The 27,470-nt window shown below is 39.0% G+C and overlaps 1 protein-coding gene across 3 annotated transcripts in view; it reads right to left on the bottom strand.

The window, feature by feature from the left end:
* PRKCQ (protein kinase C theta) overlaps positions 1–27,470 on the bottom strand; it is a 133,650-nt gene that overhangs the window by 49,875 nt on the left and 56,305 nt on the right. For all 3 annotated transcript variants that reach the window (XM_036341735.1, XM_036341715.1, XM_036341725.1), the window contains exons 2-8: positions 26,632–26,757; positions 22,109–22,308; positions 17,851–17,911; positions 8,484–8,646; positions 7,371–7,402; positions 7,192–7,277; positions 2,559–2,688 (exon numbers count right to left, since the gene is read on the bottom strand). In XM_036341735.1, coding sequence (XP_036197628.1) covers positions 2,559–2,688; positions 7,192–7,277; positions 7,371–7,402; positions 8,484–8,646; positions 17,851–17,911; positions 22,109–22,308; positions 26,632–26,749 — 790 coding nt within the window. In that variant the 5' untranslated portion in view covers positions 26,750–26,757. The remainder of the gene's footprint in view (positions 1–2,558; positions 2,689–7,191; positions 7,278–7,370; positions 7,403–8,483; positions 8,647–17,850; positions 17,912–22,108; positions 22,309–26,631; positions 26,758–27,470) is intronic.

Here is a 27,470-nt window from a genome sequence, read left to right as displayed (position 1 = left end):
AACATCACTGTTACAATGAAAAAAAAAGTTCACAAAGGTTTCCAAATCCCAGCTAAAAATACTTTGATCTCAAGTCCAACTCAATTTTATAAAAGTATATCAATCAGGATTGTTAAAATGGAATTACGCAGGAGGAGCTAAAAAAAAAATCATGTAGTTTCAATCTTATCTGCTTATTGTTAGCCCATTTGTGCACAAAAAAAATAAAAAATAAAAGACCCACCACAAATAGCACAGTAATTGGCATCAAATAGGCGCTCATTAGACACAACTTTTCTTTCATCTTCATTGTATATTACAACGAAATATATATTGAAATATTTAGGTGAAATGTTAGCCACCTTCATCTTTAGTTTTAACTAGCCCACTCTTCTTCAGATAGTTCAATAACAAAACACAATAAAGCAGCATTTACTATGTAAGTATAAAGCTGCCCAGTATAAGTGGGTAGATTTAGTCATAAAATCCATTTAAAGTGCGATGTTTAATAAAGATGCTGTTTGCAAAGGCTTGATGCCCTTCTGAATTCTGCATCCTTAGGACAGGGAGGCAGGTAATGTGAATTTAGCACAAGGGGTTGGGGAGTTTTACTTTGCTCCTTAAAATTGTACCAGATCTAAGGTTGTCTCTGATGTGCAGTTTGTAAAGAAAGGCCTTGTTCCCACCATGACAATGCCATAAGTCTTTGTTACTAACCTAGCAGGTGAGGAGTCGATCTCTTTGAGTGCAAATAGTTCCTTCTGATGGCTATTTTCATGGGAAGTGTAGTGGAGCGAGAAAGCAGACAGGTCAGGATGAAGGGAGGCCCTACTTAGGAAGGTGGCTTATGAGAGAGCAAGATAAAGAGAGTGTGCAGCAAAAGACCAGGGAAAAGGGATGTAGGGAGAGAGTGGGAGGTGACAAAGATGAGGACATGAGGAGGTGAGGCAGCAGGGACTTTGGGGTGTTGGTAGCAAGAACAGAGGACACATATGGGGGAGGAAACGGAAGGGAGGATATGGGAGAGGAGAGAAAAGAGGGAGGGGGCTGAAATGTAGGAGATGGGAGAGTGGGGAAGAGAATGGAATGGAAGAGAAAGAACGTTAGAAAAGGACAGAACAAAGCAGGCACGTGAACCATGAAATAATGCCAAGAATCCTCGTGGGAGTTCTAAGCTCAGAGCATAATCACACTGCCTGGCCTGGGTGGGGGTTGGGGGGCCGAGTTCCAGGGAAAGGAAATGTCAACGGTGAGACCCTCATGAGAACAGGAAGACTGTGGATGGGGCTTTGATTATTCATGTGCTGTGTGTACCATTAGGATATCCAATGACTTCTTGCCTGTGAACTTGTAAAGGTATTCTGCGCGGTGCCAGGCCCTCCCATGCCTCTTGAACAGGCACCGAGAAGAAAGTGTGTCGCAGCACTTGCAGGCTACGGAAGGACTGTTCAGGTGGATTTTGACTACATGCTGGTCTTGCCTTCGGTAATGATTTAAAACCTAGGCCCTCCTGCCTCCCTTAAGATGTCACTCCAGGCTCCCCAGACACGTGAACACAATTGTGATGAGGAAGGGGGACGCTGCTGAAGGTGATCTTTCACCTTAAGTCAGCACCTCTGTCGCTTAAAAGATAAGACACACATAAGTTAGCGACATAAAGTAAAGTTGGGCTGCCAAGAACAGTGGCTTCTCTATTTAATAATTCAGAACAGAAAGGTCCCTGCTGCAGCTGAGCCCTCCTTTTTGGATATCTGGGCCCCATCCCCACTCTCACTCTCATTTAAAAGGCAGATGTGCTTTGTCATCCTCGGTGGAATGTTTTCCTCTCTACTCCCTGATCTTGGGGCAACAGCATCTCAGCTTCTAAAGGTTATTGCCTTGACAACTTGGAGTTGTAGAGCAGGAAAGCCCTGCTGGCTTTTTCTCAGGATCGGTCTGGATAACTTGACCAGAGAGGCTGCAGGCTCTGGCTCTGCTGTACTGGCACCCCATGGGGAAAGGCCGGAGTCAGAGCTGCGCTTGGCCTCTCTCTGGGCATTTTGAGTGATAGACTCTCCATCCAGCATAAGTCAGGGAATTCTTCTGTGCAGGACCTTCCATCCGCCAAGCAGGCGCGCTGGGCTTGCTCCTTGATGGGGCCACAGGAAGACTCTCACTGGCTGATACAAAGGAGGGCGGCAGGGGCAAAGCAGAAGCTGCCAGAGCCAGGGGCCAGGCCCAGAGAGACAGCGGGGCAGGAGAGGGAAGCGGTCAGAGGGGAAATGCTGCCTTCTTCATTTCTCCCCAGGAGGAGGCACAACAGAAGGCAATGAGCCAGGAGCCTTGACATTTAACCTGAGTGATTCTGTACTTATCTGGGTTCAAGCATTTGGATGTGTGGGGGGCGGTATGAGAGAAAGATCAGCAGTGGCTTATAGTTTCAGGCCTTTCTCATTCACGATCACAGGCTCCTCCAGGTTGTTTGGAGAGGTCAGCGGCTCCATCTCTCCTCCCTCCCTCCCTCTCATTCTTCATTGAAGCTGCGAATCCACCTCCTGAGTGTTCTGTCTGGGCCCACACGCATTTCCCACAAGACTCACCGTCACACTTCAGCCCTTGCCTGGCCAGGCCCCAGAGCAGGGTCCCGCAGTGCTCACAGAACGTCGGGCTTTTGTAATTGTAGACTTTAAATCTATGCGGCATGTCAATTTTGAACCTCTCCTTGTGGAACTGAAAGAAGAGGAGACCACATGGCAGTTGGTGTCCCTGGGTTCCCAGCTTTACATGTCTTAGCAGATACTTTAGCATAACTAGCAGAATAATAAAAACATTGGAACGATGTATATTTTAAACCACAATTTTTACTTGTCAAGTTTTATAGTCATGTTCAAAGAACTCAGCCAGCCATTAGCGCTTTCGGGGTGAGGGGCAGGCACGCGATATACACATATCAAGTAACCCGCAGACAGCTGCAGTCTGAGGCATTCCACAGTCAGGCTAACATTTCAGGAAGAGGGAACTAAGGTTATTTATTTAGATAGGAGCTAAGTAAACCTTGCACTTCCCTTCCTATTTTAATATAAATATTTCCTTTTCTCTTTCAACTCAGGACCAGTGCTTTCACCTTTGGAAGACGTTATATAATGACCCCTCTAGCGGCAGCATTGCCATCGGCTTATTAGTATGAGGGCCTGAAGTGTGAAGCACTTCACACCTATTATACATAAACAGAGGAGGCCAGAGGTAGCTGATGGTTCTGCTAAGTGCCGTGGACACATATGGCATGTGTATTATCTTTTACATGTGATATCTCATGTCATCCTCAAAATATCCCATTTGAAGTAGCCTCTATTAGTATTCTCATTTGACAGATGAGGTGATGAAGCACAGAGAGAGCAAGACACCTGTGTAGGTCACACAGCCAAGTGAGCTGGGATAGCTATAGCCTGGCCATCAGAATGAGAGCCTGTCCTCTTTCACTTTTACTCTTCTCTCTCAAAACAAACATGATTTAGGAAATGGGGAGAGGGGAGATGAGAAAGGGATGCTGGTGGTAAAGATATTGCAGTTTTTTCTTTCTTTCAGTTTTCCAGAGTTTCAATCCTCTCCTTTAATCAAACATCCATGAACAACAACAACAAAAAATCAGGCAGTTTGAATTCTGGCAAGAATGCCAATATTTCTGTATAGTATGAAAAGCTTTATGTACTTAAGACTTATAATCTCTGCCTCAGTTTTTAATTGAACAATTCATTTGGAAGTGTGCACAGCAACGAAACCTTATTTATTAAAGTGATGTAGCTAATGTTCTTGTTTTGGCTACTGGTCAGCACTGGGTCTTTATAATGGCTGTTTAGAATTGTTAAAGGTTCCCCAGCACTTACTCTAGTCATTTTCAATCAAGAAAAAAACAACTTTCAAAACTGACTTTGTATAAGCATTTCCATGTAAATATGAACAATTAATGTCAAGGTCCAGGCTAGAAGGCTTCCACTTTAATTCATGAACTGCCCAAATGGCTCAAGGCTCATCTGGGAAAGACTGTAGATTTATATTTTGCAATATGATAGTCACTTAGCCACAAGGGCCAAGTGAATATTTGCAAGGTGGTGAAAAGATGTGCTGTAAGAGTAAAATACACACTGGATTTTGAAGACTTTGTATGAAAAAATGTAAAATATCTTATTAATTTTTATACTAATTATACATTGAAATGATAATATTTGGGCTGGTTGGGTTAAATAAAAATATAATGTTAAGAGTAATCTCACCTGTTGCTTTTTACTTTATTTAATGTGGCTACTTGAAAATTTATTAAAATTGTACTGTAGCTCTCATTCTGTTTCTATTGGACATTAGCCTTTGAGGTGAACAGCTATGCTTACAATCTGAGATTTTCCAGGAAAGCTGAGGTATCAAGTAACGGGAGCAGGAGGGTGTGTTGGGAGGTGGCAATTTGATTTAAGCAAACAAAAACATTGTTCGGGGAGACTGAGATCTGAATTTTAGTCCAGCTTTGTCCCTTAAATGTGGTTGACTATAGACAAACTACTTTAATCTCTTTGAGCCTTAGCAGAGTCATTTTAATACGAGATTATCCCCCCTCTAAATTTTAAAAGTAATTCTACTCTGGAAAAACTAAATCAATTTGCCTTCTCTGTACCTGCCCCTTTGCTGGAGAAAATCACATACCTGGGCAGGTTGACACCCTCAAATTCAAAGGGACTTTCAACTATGCTTGGCAATCCTACTGCTTTTCTCTAATCCATTGCTTTCCCATCTCTAAAGCCAGTCATTGCCTTCCTTCTTTTAACCCTCAGACTTCTTTGAGGATATAAGTTGTCTAACAGAACTGCTTGCCCTCAAATCTGCAAACCTAACTGTATCTGCAACCAACTTCTCCTTTCCTACAATTGATGAAATGATCATTTGTCCACCAAAGACCCGTCTCCACATGTGCTTTGGACCTCTTCCCCTCTTGCCAAGACTGACTGCTTTGGTCATCCCTCTCTCCAACTTCATCCATGTGTCATTACCCCCTAGCTCTGGGATTACTTCTACCACTTGTATCTCACCTCCTTCCAGCTACTGTTCTACTTCAATTATCTCTTTTACAATTAATCTTCATGAAAATATTAATGCATAGGTTGTTTCCATATTATCTATCATCTTCCAGTGCTGGCCAATGAGGGGACTGCCTCTATAAATCCTCTGAATTTCTCTGATCAAGGGCTCAAAAGATCTCCATGTGGCCCTCGTTTTTCTCAACATCTCAACTGCACTGAACACAACCAACCCTTTCATACACTCTTAATATATGAAGAGCCAGCCCTCTCTGAACGTTTGTTCTCATCTCTATCCCAAGTTCCTTCTTTCTACCTACATCTAATTTTAGATTCCTTTGGGGTCAGTATGGAGCCTATACTCCCTTCTTCCTATCCCCCCTCACTAGGTCATCTCTTTGGCAGCTTCAAATTCTACCCCAATGATAGGCACTCCTACATTTATAGATTTATTCCATTGGCTCATATGAATTCTAAGCTCATAAAATTGTCTATTTGATAACTTCACTTGGGTGTCCTTAGGCATCTCAGACTGACGTTGTCTAAAATGGAAATATTAATTTTCCCCTGTAGATCTCTACTTCCAGTCTTACTGACATTCTCATGATTCTGATATCTACCCCACTGCTCAAGACAGACACTCAGCTATCATCCATCTCTTTCATTCTCCACATCTTGTCCATTAGCATTAGAGTCATTTGGAATATTGAAATCACCTAAAAAAATCTGCTTATTTTGCTCCATTTCTACTGTTACCATATTTCTTCCCTGGTGGTACTCCATCTTCCCAGGTTTTTACTTTCACATCTCAATCCACTGTTTCCCCCTACAGCAGTCATTGCAATGGACTTTCCATTAAAAAAAAAAATCAAAAAACAAAAAAATAAACCCACAAAACACAAAACAAACAAACAAAACAAAACAAAACACCCAACCGTCTGGCTGGCATCCCTCAGTGGTTGAGCATCGACCTATGAACCAGGAGGTCATGGTTTGATTCGTGGTCAGGGCACATGCTGGGTTGCGAGCTTGATCCCCAGTGTGGGATGTGCAGGAGGCAACTGATCAATGACTCTCTCTCACCATTGATGTTTCTAACTCTTTCTCTCCTCTTCCCTTCCTCTCTGAAATCAAAAGAAATATATTTTTTAAAAAATCCAACCTCTTTTCCAGAATCTGAAGATCCCTGCCTGATCAAGGTCCTGCCAGGTTGTCCAACTTCATATTCGATTTTTGCCCTTGTTCTAGTCACATGGGCTCATTTCAGTTTCTAAAACATGCTGATTCTTTCTGCTCATGGGGCCCTTCAGTCTGTCTGGGGGCTCCTTCCTCCCACTGTTCACACAGCTGCCTCCTTTCACCCTTCAGCTCTCAGCTTAAGCGTCCCCTCCCTTAGGAGAGTCCCTGGCCTTCAGTCTAAGTGGGCCACTTGGTTATTCTCCATCATGGCACCTTGTTGGCTATTTTCATAATACCTAATATAAATGGAAACTACACATAGTCATTTGTTAATGATCTCTTTCTCCAGATTTATGGTAAAGTCCATAAAGGCAGGACCACATTTGTTTTGTGCTCTGCTGTACACTGTACATAGCAGAGTACCTTCCATGTGTTAGACACCCAATAAATATTTGTCAAATAAAGAAGGAAAGGGTGGGAGAAGGAAGGCTGCTTGACTTTCTAGCTCAGCTTCCCTTCCCTATGGAGTAAAATCTAACTTGTCCTCAAACTACATACCTCAAAGTTCATTCAGAAAGAAATATTTGCTTCTTAATATAAGAATTATACATCTATTATCACCTCTTGTAAATGCTCATATCTGTACATATTGTCATTTGCTTCTGCTCTTTAACTGTCACTTCTAGCTGTAGATACCACAGGAGTTGTTTTCATATATTATAATTGATCAAAACTATGTTTTCTGGCCACTTTCTATTATGTTTTTCTGGAAAAGGCAGAGCCACTAAAATTCCTATTGTGTTTTTTAAAATTCATACTCTAGTCTTGGATCTCAGTAACAATTATTGAAGAGGAAAGGGTTTTAGGGAGATCACCAATAACCTTAAGGATTCAAGTTCAGGCATTATTAAAAAGAATTAGTGGGCTGTAAAGTTTAATGTTAGGGTAAAGGCATCATATTTCAGACAAAGAGCAGAATCTAACTACATACCATGGTTTCTCGGCTATTGACAGCTGATCCTGTGCACTTGGCTATAACTTTATCAATACACTTCTTGTGAATTGCTGCATTACATTCTGAAAAGAAATGATTGCAGCTTAACATTTTCAGAAGTTAAGGAGCAACTACAAAAGAATGATGGTAGTGCAACAGAAATCCTTCTTACTTACGTCGACACTGGTAGCCTTGTTTGTTCAGACCCCTGTAATAAAGCATAGGTATGATTTATATGGGTGTTCAAACCAACAGCAGCGCCTCAAACATCTGAAAGGTGATGAGATCTCATTTATTCTATGATCACAGAGCATTTTCTCATCAGCAGCCCTGGTCTGTCATTTGCTAAGAGTATTAACATGTGTGTTTATTTTATTTTATTTTAAATTGCTTTGCTAAAAGTCTGATGATAAAATAAATGAGGAGCTATTGATTGCCCTCTCATTTGTGTATTTTCCAAGCAAACATGTAGAGGTTAAAATGCCTGACTGAAAATGCACCAAGGTTCCTAGTAGCAAATTTCCATGTCTCACTAAGCTCAATATAGATCAGCAAAGACATCTGAAAATTTCATTTCCTCTTTCTGGATATTATTCCTGAGTATCGTTCACTAGGGAAAGGAAGGAGGTTCAGGTCATTAGGTGGAAACAGGTTGATGGAAATCCACCAGAAGTCTATTTGACCTTGGATACTCTGGTTAAGCTGGGGTTGTGCATTAAAGGATTCTGCAGTTGTCCAAAGGGAAGAACACCCCATTAGGAAGCGAACAGCCTGAGCCCAGAGATAGGAGTCATTTTAAGTCTCTACTCTATCATAGCCTTTGCTATATGGCTACTGAGGCTTGAGCTGATCTCTGTTCGAGAGCTGTTAAAACACCCAAGGGCACTATAAACATCTAAACACATTAGCTCCAATGGGAAAGTTGTTGCCTGTTGTAGCACAGTTGGGCTATCAAGGTGGTGTAAGGTGGTGGGAGTTTCAGCTGTGAAACTGTGCTTACAAGGAGGGTATCTACCCCTTCTGTCCCTCCCTTCTTACCCCAGCAGCCTCCCATTTAATCAGGAACTAAAGTCCTTGGAACCTTTTCCTGAGGGAGCTGGCTTCCTTGCTCTACAGGAGCCAGGTTATGAAATCTTTTCTAGAATCACACCCTTTAAGCCTTCTCAATCCAGGTGCGGCCACTGAAAACTCTCATGTAGCATTTATTCTGTCACGCTCCCCTAAGGAGCCTGGAGGATGAGACAAAATGTATAACCTAAAGCTAAGAGTGAAAGGTCAAGCCACCATACCAGACAAACTCATGGCAGACGGAGCAAAACGTGGGTTGTGGGAAAAAGGTGGCGGTGAACTCATGGCACTTGACATGATGGACTTTGGCCTGTTTGATGGCTCCTCGACGGTGATGCAAAGCAAAGAAGCCTTCAGTCTCAAATTCACTCATGTCCTTTGTGTCTGCAGAAGAGGATAGGGGACAAAGTGAAGTTCTGTGATATGGTTGTCATAGCTGGATGGGGAGGGTGGGGAGATGGGGAAGGGACAGAGATGGACAAGGAATTAGACAAATGTTGAGACCAGTAAAATCCCCAGTACTTATTAAGATTGGTGCAGTACTAAGCCTTTTTAAAAAATTCTTTAATACAGATTTTTCATAGGGTATATTATTATAGGATTTGAAACTGCAAGGTTGGATTATTGGCTCAATCCTTCACTATCCTTTGAGTGTGCTGAGTTATCATATTTCAATTTTTAAAACCAGAGGTCAGAACTTTCAAGGTATTTACAACTTTTCCTATTCACTGTCAATGATGAGTCAGCCAGAAAGACAGGAAGTGGTACTTTTCTGCCTGTAATTCTAGAGAATTATGTGGTTACTGATAACAACTTGGAAATGGCATTCTTTTTAAAGATGCTTTACATCTGGTTATAGAGTACAGTAGACAGGAGAGAGCTGGCCAGACTTGTGTGTGAAGGCAAAAAAACCTTGGGGAGTTATTTATGTTGGGTTCCTGATATTTACAGTAATAAGACAGACCAGCTAGAAACGACATTGGTCAATGTAGAAAGGGCTGGGAATTAATGGATAACTGTAGATGTTTTTTCTAATGTCTAGGTAGTCCTGGATGTAACCTAGTCATCCACATCAAATCATCACATTCATATTTCTTCAGTTCATCCTGGGCTCTGGATATTGGTGAAGGTACTTTAGGTAGTCACCATTTACAATGCTCAATACCCAGATGATATCTTTTCAAAAGGCTGGGAGAATTTTGAGAGCGCCAATAATGCCCTGGCTGAAGCCCAGGCCCCCCAAAAACAACAACAACACACAACAACAAAAACAAAAAACAAACAAAACACACAACAGCAAGGCAGTCATGGTTAAACAACATGATAAAAAGTATAGCATGTAAGAGAGAATAATGCGGTAAACAAGAAAGAAATAACAAAAATAATCACTAAAATAAAGATAATGAATTTAATGATTATAACTTCTAGAATTATAATTTTAAATAGCTTGAAGATTCTTGGATTGCATAGTCTATCTCTTTTATTTTTATAAATATAAAAATGGAGGTTTATTGAGAGTAAGTATAAAGAATTATATGTATTTTGTGAATATAAAGAATTAACAATATTTAAACTAAATTACTTCCATTCTGGCTAAGCAGTGGCAGAGGCTTGACAACATATTTGGGGCAAATGTCCCTACTAAGATAATGTCTTTTTCATATCTCTGTTAGTGGCCAGCTAGAAACACATTTGAGTAGACAAAGATGGTGCTGTGTAGATGGAGACCTCTCCTCCAGGAATCCACCCAAGTCCCAGGATGCATTTTAAGTTTAAAGTCTTCTCCACAGTGTTTACAGGTTTGTTTTATGGCAACTCCAGACTCCCAAATAAAGAGCAACCCCAATGACCATGTAAAGAGTTCCACAGATGGGGGCATAATACTGCCCAGTACTTTAAGGTTAGGGCTTTGAGGCCCTTGTGTTTGGAACTGAGCTGGAAATAAATTAGGCTTGAGGCAGAGAAAGATAAATACCACATGATCTCACTCATTTGTGAAATATAATAAACAACATAAACTGATGAACAAAAATAGAACCAGAGTCATAGAAGCATTGAACAGACTGTCCAACCTATGAGGGAAGGGGCGGGAGTTGAGGGGGTAAGAGATCAACCAAAGGACTTGTATGCATGCATATGAGCATAACCAATGGACACAGACAGTGGTGGGGTGGTGGTGAGGGGATGGGGGTGGCTGGGGAGAGGTCAATGGGGGATAAAGGAGACTTATGTAATACTTTAAACAATAAAGAATTTAAATTAAAAAAATAAATTAGGTTTGGAGAATGAGAGGTTAAATTCAGGGTCACTGATGTGATTGTTTTCTTACACAAGCGTTGGTATAAGTGTGGAGATCTGTTTACAACTCATGACTGGGTAGTAGGACAAATGTCAGTAAGATTGCTATTTTGGTCCAGATGAAATGATATGAAATAAAATAAGTAAAGTGTAAAATTACTTTTAAATTCATGGGATGAAATGAATTATTTTGGGAATTCTAACTGTACTACTATAACCATACATATATATATATTTTTTTTTTTCTGTGCATGAGACTATGATAATGTAAATTTTTTTAAAGAAGAAAGTGCTAGAAATGAATTTATTCCCTTGCTTCTTATTGTGATATCCTTTATCCTCTAACCATTTCAGTGATTACAAGAAGTACATTTACAAAAGCTCAGAATTTCTGGTATTTATGATGTTTATTTCTGAAGCAATTTTCTCTTCTGTTTATTTATTGGCTTGAAGAAGCTCATTGGTTTTTATATGTTTGGTTATTTCTTTTATATTATTTGTTCTATCATTTGTTTGCAGCCAATCTGAGCACAGATGTTTCTTGGGAAGCTCTGAGAAAATTGCCATGCTGAATGTTCTAAAGAAATGTAAAATATCTGTAACCTTTGAGTGGCTAACAGTCAAGTCAGGGAGACATGGCGCTCACACAAAAAACTGTATATATGATGGTGTGAAATCGCCTTGGAGATATGTACATGCATATTTTTTGAGTGGTAGGGAAAGGAATTACAAAAGAGACCATAAAGAGGCAGCTGAAAAATTAAGAGAAAAACTTGAATAATATCACATTGGATGGTCTGTTCCATGCTTCTATGTCTCTGGATCTATTTTAGTTCATCAGTTTATGTTGTTAATTATATTTCACATATGAGTGAGATCATGTGATATTTATCTTTCTCCAACTGGCTTATTTCGCTTAGCATAATGCTCTCCAGTTCCATCTATGCTGTTGCAAATGGTAAGAGTTTCTTCTTTTTCACAGCAGTGCAGTGTTCCATTGTGTAGATGTACCATAGTTTTTTTTTTTAATTATTTTTTATTTATTTATTTTTTTAAATATATTTTATTGATTTTTTACAGAGAGGAAGGGAGAGAGATAGAGAGTTAGAAACATCGATGAGAGTGAAACATCGATTAGCTGCCTCCTGCACATCTCCCACTGGGGATGTGCCCGCAACCAAGGTACATGCCCTTGACCGGAATCGAACCTGGGACCTTTCAGTCCACAGGCTGACGCTCTATCCACTGAGCCAAACCGGTTTTGGCAATAGTTTTTAATCCACTCATTTGCTGATGGGCACTTAGGCTGTTTCCAAATCTTAGCTATTGTAAATTGTGCTGCTATGAACATAGGGGTGCATATGTCCTTTCTGAGTGGTTTTTCTGGTTTCTTGGGATATATTCCTAGGAGTGAGATTAATGGGTCAAATGGGAGATCTATTTTTAATTTTTTGAGGAAAATCCATACTGTTTTTTACAGTGGCTGACCACTCTGCATTCCCACTAGCAGTGCATAAATATCACATGATCTCACTCATATGTGAAATATAATTAAGAACATAAAGTGATGAACTAAAATAGATCCAGAGACACAGAAGCATCAAACAGACCATACAACCTGAGGGGGAAGAGGGGAATGGGGTGGGGAAAAAGGGGAGAGGAGAGATCAACCAAAGGACTTGTATGCATGCATATAAGCATAACCCATGAACACAGTCAGTAGAGGGGGTGAGGGCATATGCAGGAGTGGGGTGGAAATGAGTGGGGAGTGGTCAATAGGGTCAAAAGGAATTATATGTAATACTTTAAACAATAAAGGATTTTAAAAGATTAAAAGAGAAAGGTTTATGCTAAGTGCATGTTAAGCACATGTTAAAGATGAATTCATGTTAGAAGCATGTAGCTCAAACAATAGAAAAATAATTTTTAAAAACAATATAGATATAAATTTTTTTAAAAAAATCACATTGGGCTAGCCAAGAAAGAATGGGTTTTTCAGCATGGAATGATATAGAGATGTCAAGGGAATTGAAGGCTAAGAAATAGGTATTTGTTTTGAGGATTCATAGTCTTGGAGAAAGCCATTTAGCAGATTGGTCGAAATATAAGTCAGACTCTTAGGGTTTAAGAATTGACAAAGTAGTGAATAAACAGAGACTAATAAATATAAGCTACTTTTCCAAAAAATGTGTCAGAGAAGGAGAGGAAAGAAAAACTCATGGAGGTAAAAAGGTGAAAAAAGTTCCCTTTGAAGATAGGAGAAGATGTCTTTGCAGTGAGTTGGAAACCAATGAGAGTGAAGGCAGGATTGGGGGGGTGGTAATGGGGGGATAACCACACATTTATAATACCTTAATCAATAAAAAAATAAAAAAAGAGAGAAAGAAAACTGAAGATGCTAGACAGGAAGCATGATTGATGGTACAGAGCTACTGAGAATTAGATGTAGGAGACCAAGAATGGAAGGACTTTCTTAGAGTCAGAAAAGCAGGAAGAGAATGCAGGAAGAAGCAACTGTATTCTAAATGCAGAGACAGACAAAGATGGAGTCTCTCCCAGTTATACGGGGATGGGGGTGAGTGAGGGGAGGGGAGCAGACCAATCTCAAAGAGTAAGAATAAGATATCCTCAGAAACCAAGGAGTGTGCGAATGTTTGGAATAGGAACTTTATGGGATTCAAAAGAAAACTAAAGGAATTTCTAAATGCCAGGGTAAGTCCAACTGAACAGTTCAACGAACATTCATTAAATACCTCCTATGTACCTAGCATAGAACCTGGTGCTGGAGTTAGAGAGACAAATAAGATCATTTAAACCATTGTTTTCCTGCAAACAACTTAGAGTCCAGAAGGAACGTAGTAAATGTCAGAGCAGTAGTATTCACAGGAGGCTATGGGAACCCAGAGGTAAGGGAATTATAGCACTGAAGACAGGTGTAGGTAGTGGAAGTGAGAAAGAGTGGAAAGTTGGGACAAGAAAGGTACTAGCAGAGATGATTTCCAACCTGGGTTCTGAGGGATAAATAACTCCCATTAATATGTGATAAAAGGTATTGTGGGGAAAAGCAAAAAGTGTCCTCTCTAGATGAAAAAGAATGAGCAAGGATACAGTGATAAGGTATCTTAGGATGTGTGTACTGCCAGTGTGTGGTAAGAAGCAGAAAACAACTGGTCACATGCAGAAGATGTGTAGGTGTCACATCAGCTTAAGCATTTTCTTGTAGATAATTTATAAATACCAAAAGGCTGTAGGCAGGGATAGGAGCACAGAGAGGAACAGAGGCATGGCATGTTCAGAGTGGAGTTTTACATAGTTTATTCTGGCAGCCGTGCAGAATGAGTGGAATTTGGCAAGCTGTAATGATGATGTAAGCAGGGGATATAATTGAAAAACACTAAGTAGACAACATAGGCAGAAACTGATAATGGATTAATGTGGGAGGTTGAAGGAAAATAATACTATAAAAATTACTTTCAGGTTTCTGAATGGATGAAGCAATGATTAACCAAGATAATGAAGACAAGAGGAATAGGTTACTGGTAAAAATGGTCAAAGGCATAGGGCAGGAGAGAGGGAATGCCTGGTATGGAGATCAGGATATCTTTGGAAGAAGAGGGTGCTCATGACAGTAGAGCATTAGCAAGGGTTATCATGGATTCCAGGCTAGGTTTTGAGTTTACGTCAAAAGTGGCTAACAAATGGGTGTGAAAGAGAAACTAGATTAGGGTAAAGTCTAGTACTTATTGGGTGGGAGAGAGGATAGAATTGACAGGGGAGGAGAATGAGCTACAAGAAAAAGAGGACTGACTCTGAGTCCTTGCTGGGATGGAGAATTCCACATGAAGACCTGTGGGTTATTGAATGGATAACAAAAAGTGTAGGAAGGTGTAAATATATGAAGTGGGTGTGTCAGATGGTGAGGGTAAACATTGAACTACTAAGAGTGATGGTAGGAGAGCAGAGTAAGAAGAGAAAAAGTGATTCCAGCACAGAAACCAAGGAATGGGAATTTTAGAAAAGATACAGAAAGGACTGAGTTGTATGTAGAGAGCAATGAGCCATTTAACTCCCTATAGAGTAGAAATGAATTGAGGTTTCCATTAAAGAGAGGTGTAGTAGAAATCATCTTAATTGTTATCCAAGATTGAATTCATTATCCCCCTTCGTTTGCCTTCTCTTCCAATTTCTAGCACTTTTATTATAATTTTCCAGGCTATTTTAAGAGATGTCATCAACATTTTTACCCCTCATTTAACTTTCATTTTTAAAGAATTATGAAAGCACCTTAATTATGTACTTATAATGGGAATACCCTTTCATCTGCATTGCCAAGAAATCTTACTCTTATTTTCTTTTGGACTCTTTCTTTTATTTCATTCCTTTAAGTACATGCCTAGGCCAGATTCTTACCAACTCTCCACTGCAAAAATAAAATTTTATAGGTTTTCTCTATATCCAGTCTATTTTCTTTCCAAAATCTATTCCACATTCTGTCACAAGCAGTTCCCTCCAAACACTGCTTTCATCATATCATATCATGTCCTGCTCAAGAATGCGACTATAACTCTTTGTTGGTGACTTCTCAAAATCACACATTTACCAATAAGGGCTTCTAAGCCCTTGAAGGTTTGTCTTTGATTCTTCATCCTGATTTTAGCATGGGTCCACTGATCTACCTAGACTCATCTTCTCATAGTCCTTTGTTCATTCATATTTTTGCTCAAGCCTCCATGTTTTTCCTACTAGAGGCTAAACCCACTTCTCCGCAAACTCAACTCTGCCTCCCCTTCAATGCCTGTCATATGCAATTTTCTGAAATGAAGGTAACCCATTGGTTAATCATCATTTATATGTTTTGAGATTTAATTCTCTGCTTAATCTGTACCACCTCTCCAATTTGAGTTTATGATCCCTGAGTAAGAACTTACATTTGGGTTTTCTGAATCTTTCAGAAAATGATTTGTTATATGTAATAATAAATATTCTTAATTGAATGGTATTCTATATTTCTCATTATCAATAAGGAATCTTAAAGTTGAGTTATTCCATAATATTGCTTGTTAAAAATTAGGGTTTTTTGATATATAAAAATTTAAAGATGGAGTCTCAATTTTAGTCTAGTATAAAAAATTTAAAATACTACAACATTTTATTCTAAAAAACAAACAAACTTCCTGGGCTTGTGTAATCATTGTGAAATATCATTGTTTTTGGTCCGTCTGAATTTGCTTTCTCATTCTAAGACAAAATTTAAGTTCCATAGAATTATTTTTCAAAGCAGTGATCTTTAAACCATTTACCAAGAATAGTTGCATTTTGATGGAGGACTTTCTTCAATTTACATTGGGTCATATTTTACCTGATAGGAGATGTATAATTTGTCTTACTTGAGGAATTAAACAGCATTGGTATTATAATTTAGTCCAGTACTTTCACTTTTGATGCAAACCCAGTTATTTAGCTGCCCTATATTTACTATCAAAAATAGTACAATGACATGCAGTATATATCTGGAGCCACCAGACGTGAAAGAAGAAAAGTTTGGATTGTACTGTTACCTCTTAAGGAGTTTTCTTCTTTTTTAAAAAAGAGGTCTATTATGGAAAATTTCAAATATATACAAAGTTGAGCAAATATTGTAATCAATTTCTCAGTAACTATCATCCAGCTTCAATAATTTTCAATCTATGGCCACTCATCTACTACATCCATCCACTCCCCTCACCCTGTGCCAATGCATTATTTCAAACAAATTCCTGGTATTATTTTATTATAAACTAGAGGCCCAGTGCACGAATTCATGCACAGGTAGGGTCCCTCAGCCTGGTTGGTGATTGGGGCTGATCAGGGCCAGCTGGCTGGGGGTGGGGGGGAGGGACTGTGGGAGGTTGGCTGGCCATGGGAGGTTGGCTATGGGAGCACACTGTCCACCAGCGGGCAGTTCCTGCATTGAGCATCTGCCCCCTGGTGGTCAGTGTGTGTATAGCTACTGGCTGGTTGTTGGGTCATAACGGTCACTTAGGCTTTTTTATATATAGATATTTGCATATGTATCTTAAAGATAAGGAGCCTTTGAAAAATATAACTATAATGTCATCACACCTAAAAAATTAACGTCTCAATATCATCAAATATCTGCTGAGTGTCCCAGTTTACATGGTTATCTCATAATATTTTTCCCCATTGTATTTTTTTGAATCTGGACCCAAAGGAATTGTACATGTGAAACACCTCCCCCCCTGGCCTCCCAAAGCATCACAATTTTATAAACTTAAACTTGTTTCTTGGTAGTAAAACTAATTTAGAAAATAATTAAATCAGTTAATTATCAGTAAGTTCACATATACATTCTGAGGTTTAGGATTTTATGAGTATTAGCATTTACTTAGTTTAAATAACACTTTGACCACAGAATATAAATGCAACAGAAGGAACTGACAAGTTGTCACAGGCACCAACCACACACTCGTAAATGTAACTTCCGTCATCAATGTCTGTGTGTTATATGGAACTGAAACTCTTTAGCAAGGCATTTTCCTTTCTTGTTCCTAAAAGGATTTGAGGTGACTCACTTGAAGTCATTAAAATTTTGCTCCTAGTGCTATGGAAAATATTTATTGGTCTCATATTTATTTTGTATTCTGCTGATAATGCGACAGCTTGTTATATTACATCATTTACACCAGCGGTTCTCAACCTGTGGTTTATGACCCCTTTGGGGGTCGAACGACCCTTTCACAGGGGTCGCCTAAGACCATCAGAAAATACATATATAATTACATATTGTTTTTGTGATTAATCACTATGCTTTAATTATGTTCAATTTGTAACAATGAAAATACATCCTGCATATCAGATATTTATATTACGATTCATAACAGTAGCAAAATTACAGTTATGAAGTAGCAGCAAAAACAATTTTATGGTTGGGGGTCACCACAACATGAGGAACTGTATTAAAGGGTTGCAGCATTAGGAAGGTTGAGAACCACTGATTTACACAAAGACAGTATCATGACACATAAACAGCCTTTTGAATTTACATTAAATTCCCAAACTAAAATAAAGACAGACTAAAAGTACTGGACACATGTGTCCACACAATTAAAAAACTAATGCTATAAATGTTTTCAACTAGTATTTGAGCACCACTGGAAAATTTAAGAACATTACTTGGGCTTCCCTTTTCTCCTGATTCTTTTCTATGCTTTGCAAAAGTCCAATGGTTTGCACAAGAGGAGAGGGACATGCCCTTCTCACCCCCCAACAGGAAGAAGAAATGTCACTTGCCACTCATTTCCAAGAAGTATCTTGCGTTCATTAGCATTCGGCCTTGAGGTTTCAGCTCTAACTGGTTGAGAGAAGGAAAGGAATATCAGTCAAAAGGTGAAACAAGTGCTGAGGTTAATGATATCATAATTGGTAAGTTTGGTGATGGCAGAATCCAATCATTGCTCCCTTTCATTTTACCCATGCATATCATCATAGTAGCATCCGTGCATATAGTCTTTCTTTTATTAAGACACCTCAGCAACTCATTAATTTTATTTGGAGATCAAAACTTCCATAAGGAAGAAACAAATTCCCAAACAGATTCTATTTGATTTTCTTGTCCCGCACTGCTGCTTATCTGAAGAACTGTAAAGGGGCAATTCAGATCTTAAACATGACAAAAGAATCACAGACCCTGGGACTAGCTTACATGGGGAACAAGTAGGTCTTTGGAAAGAAAGATAAATCCTTTACTGCAGGTGCCTCCACACATGGGACAAGGTTAATCAGGGTACGAGATGGGAGTGACCTTTTGTTCTACAAGGAGAGACTTTTTCCTAGGGAAAGGGCTGGATAATCTAAAGGAAATTTTGATTCAATTGGTTTGAGAAATGATAAAATGACATATTTCAGTACCATTGCTAGGTGTACTGATTAATAATGAGGATTTTTTTTTCACTAGATGGAGTTATAGATATGTTGATATATATGTGATTTGATATTATGCTATTTTGTTGTATTGTTCCTTCAGATTACCACTTGTTCTGATCGATGGCACCTGCACTTTCTGAGCAGCACTTCAAAACATACAAAGCAGTGGAAAATTGGGTCTCTGAATAGTCTGTCTCAAAACAAGAAAAGTTCTATTGGGACGGTATACACAAATTACCTGAAAGATGGGGAAATGTGTACCTAGAGATGGACATTACTTTGAATAAAACACTTTTGATGTTTCTCTTGAAATTATCGTTTTTTTAAATTACAAAATCCGTATTAACCGGTTAATATTTCAGATTAACTATTAACCAGTTTTCCATTTGTCTTTTGTTCAGTTGATGTGGCACCCATTTTCCTTCCTTTAAAATCTTTCCCATTGCTTGTAAATGACTGGAAATTGTTTCCTGAGCAACATTTAATCTTTCTGCAAGTTGTTTTTGAGTCTGACATGCATCTTCATCAATAATGCTTGTAATTTTGTTGGTCTTCAAACTTTTTAGGTTGACCTGGACGTTCTTTGTCTTTCAGATCGAAATCATCACTTTTAAAGCATTTAAACCAGAGTTTACAAGTATCTTGAGATGGAGCATGTTCACCATAAGATTCCCGAAGTATACGATAACTTTCAGCAGCACTTCAAAATAAAGTAATGAATTAAAACTTTCTGCAAATGCTTTTCTTTTGGCGTGAAATTTTACATTTTTAAGCGTAAACATATCTATGATGTTAACACCTTCAGAAAATTTGACATATGAAGTTTTGAAGCTTGTTGTCAATACAACAAAATAACATACATATCAAATCACATATATATCAACATATATGTAACTCCATCTATTGAAAAAAATCCATATTATTAACCAGTACACCTAGTATGTAGAAAGGATTAGAGCAAAATGTCATTTAAGGGGTGATACAGTATTGTGACATAATGGGAAAAATGTCAAATCCACCATAACCTGACCACTATTGCTAATATACTAAACCATAACTCTATATTGTTAATATATCAAAAAGAATATGAAGATGGATTAAAGGTCATTCTTGACAATTACATCCATGAGTTAACTAGAATAACTGAGACTAGTTAAGAAAGGACTAGTTGAACCCAGGACTGAATTTGAATTGTGGCGAAATAATTTACTGGCTGTGTGACCTTGTGTAAGTCACTAATCCTTCAAAGATCTCTGAAAAACTGACATAGTGACACTTCTGTCACAGAATCACAATTATTAGAATTTTATGATAAAATAAGGCTGTACTGCTTGGTCAACATTAAATTCTCTTGAAAACCTAAATAAATTAATGAAAAGAGAAGTGCTTTTGCCATCAAGAATATACGCTGCTGTTCTCTGGTTTGTGTAATATGTAATAAAGGTGGACGCAAAGGTGAAACTAGAAGAGCAGGAGACAATGAAGTGGGGGAGATTGGGACCAGGTAACCGTAGTTATCAACAGGCAGGACTTACTGGTGATGGGGGAAGTTAAACCTCTAAGCTGCTGGCAAAACAGTATCCACAGAAAGTCATAGTCCATCACGTTTCTGAGAGTGAATAGTAGGTCACCATACAAATGTTAAAAAACTTGGGAAAACAGGAGGCAAGCCTCCGTGGGGTGTTTAGAAATTGGATGATGGTGTCTGCATAAGTGAAAGGCAGCTTTGAGAAAAGATTTTTCTAAAAATAAAGAAATTAATTTTAAGAAAGTAGAAGCATGAGAAAATATAAGTCCAAAACAAAGTCCCAAACAACCTGTTGGCTCTTAAACACTATAAATAAAAGTCAATCAAGAAAAGCTTTTTTTAAAAAGCTGGAAAATGTAAAAAGGTTGCTAATTAAATGAAGATCTGAAGGTCCCCAAGGGTTATGTCTAAATAATCATAGATTGCAAAAAAAAAAAAAAAGTGAAAAGTCTGATAAGAATAAAATCAGAAAAAGCTGAGGCAAACAATCAAAGGCAACTTTGAGATACAAATAGAAAAGCAACCTGTTTATCAGTGAATCTTAACAAAAGGATTAAAAAGGTAGTCATCCTTTCATTATTTGAGAAGGAAATAAAATAGCATGTTACTTTTAAAAATTAGGGATTTGGTGACTTTTTCTTTTTAATAAGGCAGAAAGCAGAAAGTAAATGGGAAATGATGAAAACTGGGGAAGACTTTCTCTAGTTAATTTCTGCTTTCTCCTAGCCTAGTCTAATGCTCCCTTGCTTCAGGCCCAGCTACAGCCTCTCCCTTCACTTACCTGGTTTATGTAAACCCTTTAAGACTATAGTACACATCTGTGACATTATTGTACTACTTGCCCAATTAGCTACCCAGGAGGACTTCTGTTTCCATGAGTCTTCCCCCAAGTGCTCAACAGATACTGCTGAACTAAATTATCTGGGCACATCTAAGCATAGGAACCCTTTTTTAAAAATAAAAAATCTTGGCATATGCTTATCTTTAAAGATGACTTTAGTGACACTAGCAAAAGATTTATATAAAAATACACTTCCCTGATAAGTACTGATTTTTTTTTGAGGTAAAAAATACAAAACGGACACACAAAAAAATCTAGTTTTTAGCTTATATCATTCTTATTCTTATTTTGAATCCAGTGACTTGAAAATCTTTTGGGTGGAGTTATTAAAAATCTGAGTTATAGGAAGTAAGAAGCAGAAAGGTAAGATTCTCTCTGTTTCTGTAAATGATATAAACATTTGATAATATTTTTCTGGGTTCCATGTTATTTAAAAGCAGTTTTCACTGGTATAGAAATACTTTCATTTTGTAGGCCCCAGCAATTTTCACTGGGAATTTTATTTATTTTTTTATATTTTACTAGTGGCCCGATGCACGAAATTCATGCAAGGGGCTCGGGCCTTGCAGCCTCAGCTTCGTCCAGAAGGTCATCCGAACGGTTGTTCTGCTTTTTGGACTAATTAGCATATTAGCTCTTTATTATATGGGATTCTTCCCTTTAATATTTATAAACATTTGTTAATAAAGCACTTATAAAAGTTTTCAAAAACTTGATGTAGTAACATGGAATGTGTATGATGTACTTTTTAGTACAAAGTAAGCTAAGTGAATACATTATAGCTAAAACAATTTATAAGGATTGGCAAAGTATGGAGAAGACCAAACATTAAATAGATCTTTGCTCTATACTCTCACTTATCTATTATCTTATCTGTAAGATATCTTATCAAGATATTTATGTGTTATCTTGATAAATAGACAACAGTTATGCTCCCAAATTAGGGGGCATTTGTGATATTTCTGAGCTTACTTTTAGTTGTAAATCATGAACAGTTGTTCATAGCCTAAGAGACGTTCTTCACCTTACACAGGAATCAAAGAGATTTGAATATGACAATATGTTCAATAGTCCACAAGTAATGATCATTGTCATTATCAAGTCACCAATGACTAAGTAGGGAGTCTGTTTACACAAGGCTACTATGTCATAATTTTAGGGTGACATTGAAATTTTGAGCTAGTCTTTAGCTAATATGGTACTTATCACTTAATGGTACACACAGTTTAAATAAGGCTCACAGCTCAGATATTTACCCATATTTCTGTCCTCCCGTTGTTCTTCCTGCATCTCTCAGCCAGGGAGTAGAGCTCGACAGTAGTTTCAGATATTAGGTCCACATTTTTGCCCTTCACGATGATCTGCATTACTCTTCCCTTGTTGATATGGGCGTCAAAAGTGCTGTCCCAGGGTGGGTACATGGTTGGCTTTTTCTGGATGTACATCTGCCCATTCTCTAGGGACAGAAAGAGATGGTCTCATTATTCCTTTAGCCCACTCGGGGGAAAAATCAATTCAATTCAGCAGTGGCACTCATTCCATCTACTCTCCAAGATATATAATCCTGCTGAAAAGACAAAAATGATGCAGAAAACAATTAGAGACAATGTAGGACAGAATGAGACAGTTCCAAGTTTGGCAAGCAAGGTAATGAAATGAAACGTAAAGTCAATCTGGATAATTTAGGCAACAAAAATCTGACAATGCCTTGGAGTGGCACCATTCTTTTCCTATCCGACAGTTAATTGCTTCACTGTGAGTGTGAAAATCTAAGCAAATAAAGAGAATTAAAGGGCTAAGCTTAGTATATTTGGTAGGGCAGAGTGACTTACACCCCATTCTTTATGGTAAAAGGCATAAACTATAAAATATAATGAGCCATTATTGCTTTCTCTAATATTCAAATGCGGATACATTTTCCCTGAACCAGGCACCATGCACCCTAAGCAAAAATTGACAAGTAACTTGGAGAGGTGGTGGCCTTCTCCATGGAGTGAGTCAGTGGAGCAGGCCATAGACCTGCAGTGAGGAAGGAAGACAGTGGCAGCCTCGGGAATGGTTCTAACAAGAACCATGGTCAGGATGGTGAGGTTTAAGGGAAACCTCCCCAGAGCCGCCAGGCAATTGGGAGAGTTCACTAGTGGGAGTATAAATAGTGTTGTCCCATCTTTCATCCAGATTGGGTTTCTGTAGTAGATGTTCTCTAATCATTCCAGAAGCAGAAAACGACAGTGGCATATGAGTGTTTGTTTCTTGTGATAATAAGCACAGCACGTGGCAGATTTAGCAATTCAGCGGTGTTGATGAACCCAAAGGTAAAGTCCCTTTAAAGCAGGGAAACCAAGTAGTTCACTCCAGATGGACCTTTCTCTCCAAGGCACACTGTTAGAACGGAACAGGCTAAATTGGTATTTGGGAGGTATACAAGGATGTGAATAAGCTGAAACTTCTCTTTTTAGGCAAACCTGGTTATTGGAGGTATGAACTCTGATAATGATAGGGGGAGAATAGGAAGGGGAAGATTTCTATTGCTTGTTTAAAAGAAACTTAACTAGGAGAGTGACATCGATTAGTCTGTTATTGGAAAGAACCATGGGCGAGGATGAAGATTTAGTAAAGTGGAAGGCACTGTTTGAGGAAGTGTAATTATTAACCGAGGCCGAGAAGAAGGAATAGTTTCTCACACTTAGTGAAGTTTCTACCAGCACTCTGATACCCCCTTAACTTTCAGGGATAATATAGACAGAGCTAAAGGAGTGGCATGGTATATATTGCTGCTCCCTCTGGTTCTGCTGATGACAAAGCTGGAATTGAGGCCTGGGAATAGTCCTCGCGCACATGCACCTTCCGCTCTTTCCTCACTGATTTCATCACACCTTGGTTTAAGGTTTGCTTATAAGTGGGAGAAAAAGCCTGTGAGAAATTTTGAAAATATTTTTTAAAAACATTAAATATGATTAATAATCTTGGGAAAAAAGAAAATTGAATTGGATTTAAAAACAAACTATGGCAAGAGTAACGATCATAGTAACATTTTACTTCTATGGACTCTAAGCCCCTCCTTCTCATAATTCTTCTCATAACCATAACCTTTCTCCACCCGACAAAGGACAGAAGTTCGCAGGGGGAGGCATTTTTCACACTTTTGATCACTAGGTTTGTAATCATCTAAAAAAGAGGACCAGAACTCAGCATCTGTCTAGTTACAGTGAGTTTCATCATTGTTTCAAAGGCTCTCGGGCCCTCAGCACTGTGTTCTGTTTGTCCCTGTTCTGTGAATTCACCACGAAAAAGGCAGCCACACAGCCCCAAGGTTAAAGTGTGTTTAAATTCCGTAGAAGTAATACTTGAATGATAATGTTCAGAGAGATTTTCTTTCTGAACAAAACCAAAGCAAAATAAAAAACAACAGGCTAACCTTTGGAAAAACAAAGTCATCTTCTTTTTTGACAAGGTCTTGATCCACATGGCTGGTTAGACCAAGTTCAAAGGCAAGGCCAAAAGGAGAAGAAATTAAAAAAAAAAAATAAAGCTCCCGGGAAGCAAATGTCAGGGAGACCTGTGGTTGTAAAGAGAACTGGGATCCAGGAGACCCATTAAGTCCAAAGCAGCTTTGAAGAGCTCAAGACATTTCACACTTCAAAGATTTCTGTGACATTTGAAAGGTTTTAGATTGGGAGCAAGTGCCATTCTCACTTCAAACTAAGCAGGAGAGAAATCTGGTCAGAAGGGAAATCAGGATGATTCAGATGGTCTCCTCAGCTTTGACACACTCACTGTGGCAGCAGGGATGAAGTCAACTGGGAGTCCAAGTCTTTTAAAGGCGAGAAAAGGCAAGACAGGAGGACTGGGAACCCCAGGATGCTGAGCCAGTAACATCTAGCTAGAGATTCTTACCTGCAGAATCAGGGTCTCACCTGCAGAATCAGGTTCCCCTTTGTGTCTGTAAATGTTACATTTCTCTGTCCCCACCCCCTTAGAGGCAGTAACATTTCTCTGTCCCCAAATCTTCTCTCTCCCCGTTCCTACTTTTTGTTCTTTACTCCACATTACTTACCATATAATATTTTTGTTTCCTTCCTATCTTCCTTTGCAAGAATAGAAGTGCTAAAGCAAAGGCACTTTTTCTGTCCCAGTGCACAGTAGGTGCCCCATAAATACTTCTCATGCAAATGAACTGTAATGGCTCATATGGTCACTGAAGACCTGCGTGGGGTAATCTTACTTCTCTACAAAGTGTCTGCTGAAACAAGAAGTGTATGGAGAGAAACAGGAAAGGTAATGGGGCTGGGAAAACTTTGGGATGTAAACTTCCTTCAGCGGTTCTCAACCTGTGGGTCGTGACCCCTGAAAATACATCCTGCATATCAGATATTTACATTACGATTCATAACAGTAGCAAAATTACAGTTATGAAGTAGCAATGAAAATAATTTTATGGTTGGGGGTCACCACAACCTGAGGAACTGTATTAAAGGGTCGCGGCATTAGGAAGGTTGAGAACCACTGCTAGAAAGTCCATAAGACTGAAGATCCTCAGAGGGAAGGGGTGAAGGAGTGGGAAGAGATCAACAAAAAAGCTTATATGCATATATGTGTAACCCGTGGACACAGAAAATAATGGGGTAAAGGCCTGGGGAGGGGACAGGAGTGGAGGTCAATGGGGAAAAAAGGGGAACATCTGTAATACTTTCAACAATAAAGATAAATTAAAAAAAAGAAAGTCCATAAAAATCTTAAAATATAGAGGCAGGGAGGAGAATGGAAACCAGTGGAAGTGACTGTGGATAAATTCCAGTCAGAATGGGATTATTTTAATTTAATGATCTAACCCACTTTTGAAAGCCTGTCACGCTTTCTCCCTCACCATGAACTGCCTATCTACATTTCAATTTGACATAACACAAACTATTATTTTACTGATCCAGGGTCTTAATGCAAAAGTAAGTTTTCTGAAATTTGGTTCCTAATGGCTAATTCATATATTCTTTGTAATATTCATCAACTATGTGCAAAGAAACAGAAAGCCGTCTTTAGAAGCTAATTCTAAGATTATGCAGACTTAACCTATAATCATTGAAAACAATGAGTCTTAACAATATAGGTCCCATGTTCCACATTAGAGCACTAGATTCCCTCTAGCCCCCCACGCCCTTAACTCCTCACATAAAGTCCAAAAACCCATTTCTCCTTTCCTTTGCTCCCTTTGTTTATGTGGGAAAATGGTCTCGTGAAATAGAACACAGGCAGGTGGCCTGGGTCTAGTTCAGAGGTGATCACTAAGCCCATTTACCCTTGAGGAGGTACTGGGCTTCCCTGGGCATCAGTTTCCTGGAATGAAAATTAGGTTGAACTAGATGACCTCGAAGACCGGGAAAGGCCTTTGAAGCAGGGGGTCCCGTGGGGGTGAGGCTGACAGAGTCCTAACGAAGCATGCCCGACTCCGGAGACCAGGTTCAGTGAGGCAGATCTAAGTTTATTGTGTAAGTGCAGCAGTATATATAACTTTTTGGACCAATCAGAAGTTTACACTATCCTTAGGGCAGCCAATAGTAGGAAAGATCAGGGTACTGTGTAGGGGCTCTAGGAGGCTTACTCAGGCGGGCGCTGCCACTTCCCGGTGTGCCGAGGAAGCTTGTATAGGTGGAGTGCGCTCACGCCAATGCATCTGCCACTGCACTGAGATAAATCTCCTGAGCTCTTCCCACAGGCCTTGCTTCATAGTTCACAGCAGGATCTTCCTATCCCGCCCCCGCTTGGAAGACCCACACTAGCTTACCTGATTCAACATATTCCTTGACCAGCACAGCGCAGTAAGGGTTAACGGCCTCTCCTTGACATGGCTGGCAGGACCCGCAGTCAAAGTTGGACAAACCAATTCGAAGAAATGGTGACATAGTGGCTCCTGTAAAGTGACAAAAGACAAATGCTATTTGAGGGGCTATAAAATGTATTATTTTTGGTGTCCCATCTCCACCTAACCAGTGCTTTATTGCCAACAGCCTCAGCTTCAAATGGCTTAACTCTCCATTTGAACAAATGCTTTTACTCCCCCTTCTGCAAAATATATTACTGGGCTCACCCCAAACCACAGACCGACTTGCCAAGGAAGGAGGCTTTCTGGAAGTCTGCGTTATTCAACCTCGTCGGTTGGAATTGTAATCCACTCTTCATTTAATGCAGTTATGTCTGATAGTTGCAGAGAGAGGGAAATGTTTCCCAACATTTTATTTCTTCTATTATTCAAGTAGGAATAATACCCAGGAAACAACGAACAATAATAGAAAAATGAGTTTATAAAGGATGAGTCTATTTTAGTCACACCAGTTAAATATGACACCACAAAATTCTTACATGGGCTATTTGTGTGTGTGGTAGAACTGGCTCTGGATATTTAGCAGCTGAGCCCTATGTACTTTAGACATTTCAAAAAGGTTGCTCTCTTCACAGTCATATATATGTGTGATATGTAAATATGCATACATATAAAATAAGCTTTTGAATGTCATGAACTACTTAAAAAACCCTAAATCATTGACTGCCATAAAACAGTGCTTTATTGTGCAAGGATCAACAAAGTACTTCATAAAAGCCAATTAACTCATAATTAAGCTTGCC

The sequence above is a fragment of the Myotis myotis genome, unplaced genomic scaffold (genome assembly GCF_014108235.1).
Source record: "Myotis myotis isolate mMyoMyo1 unplaced genomic scaffold, mMyoMyo1.p scaffold_m19_p_1, whole genome shotgun sequence".
Classification (NCBI taxonomy): domain Eukaryota; kingdom Metazoa; phylum Chordata; class Mammalia; order Chiroptera; family Vespertilionidae; genus Myotis; species Myotis myotis.
This window is presented reverse-complemented; position numbering and strand designations above follow the sequence as displayed.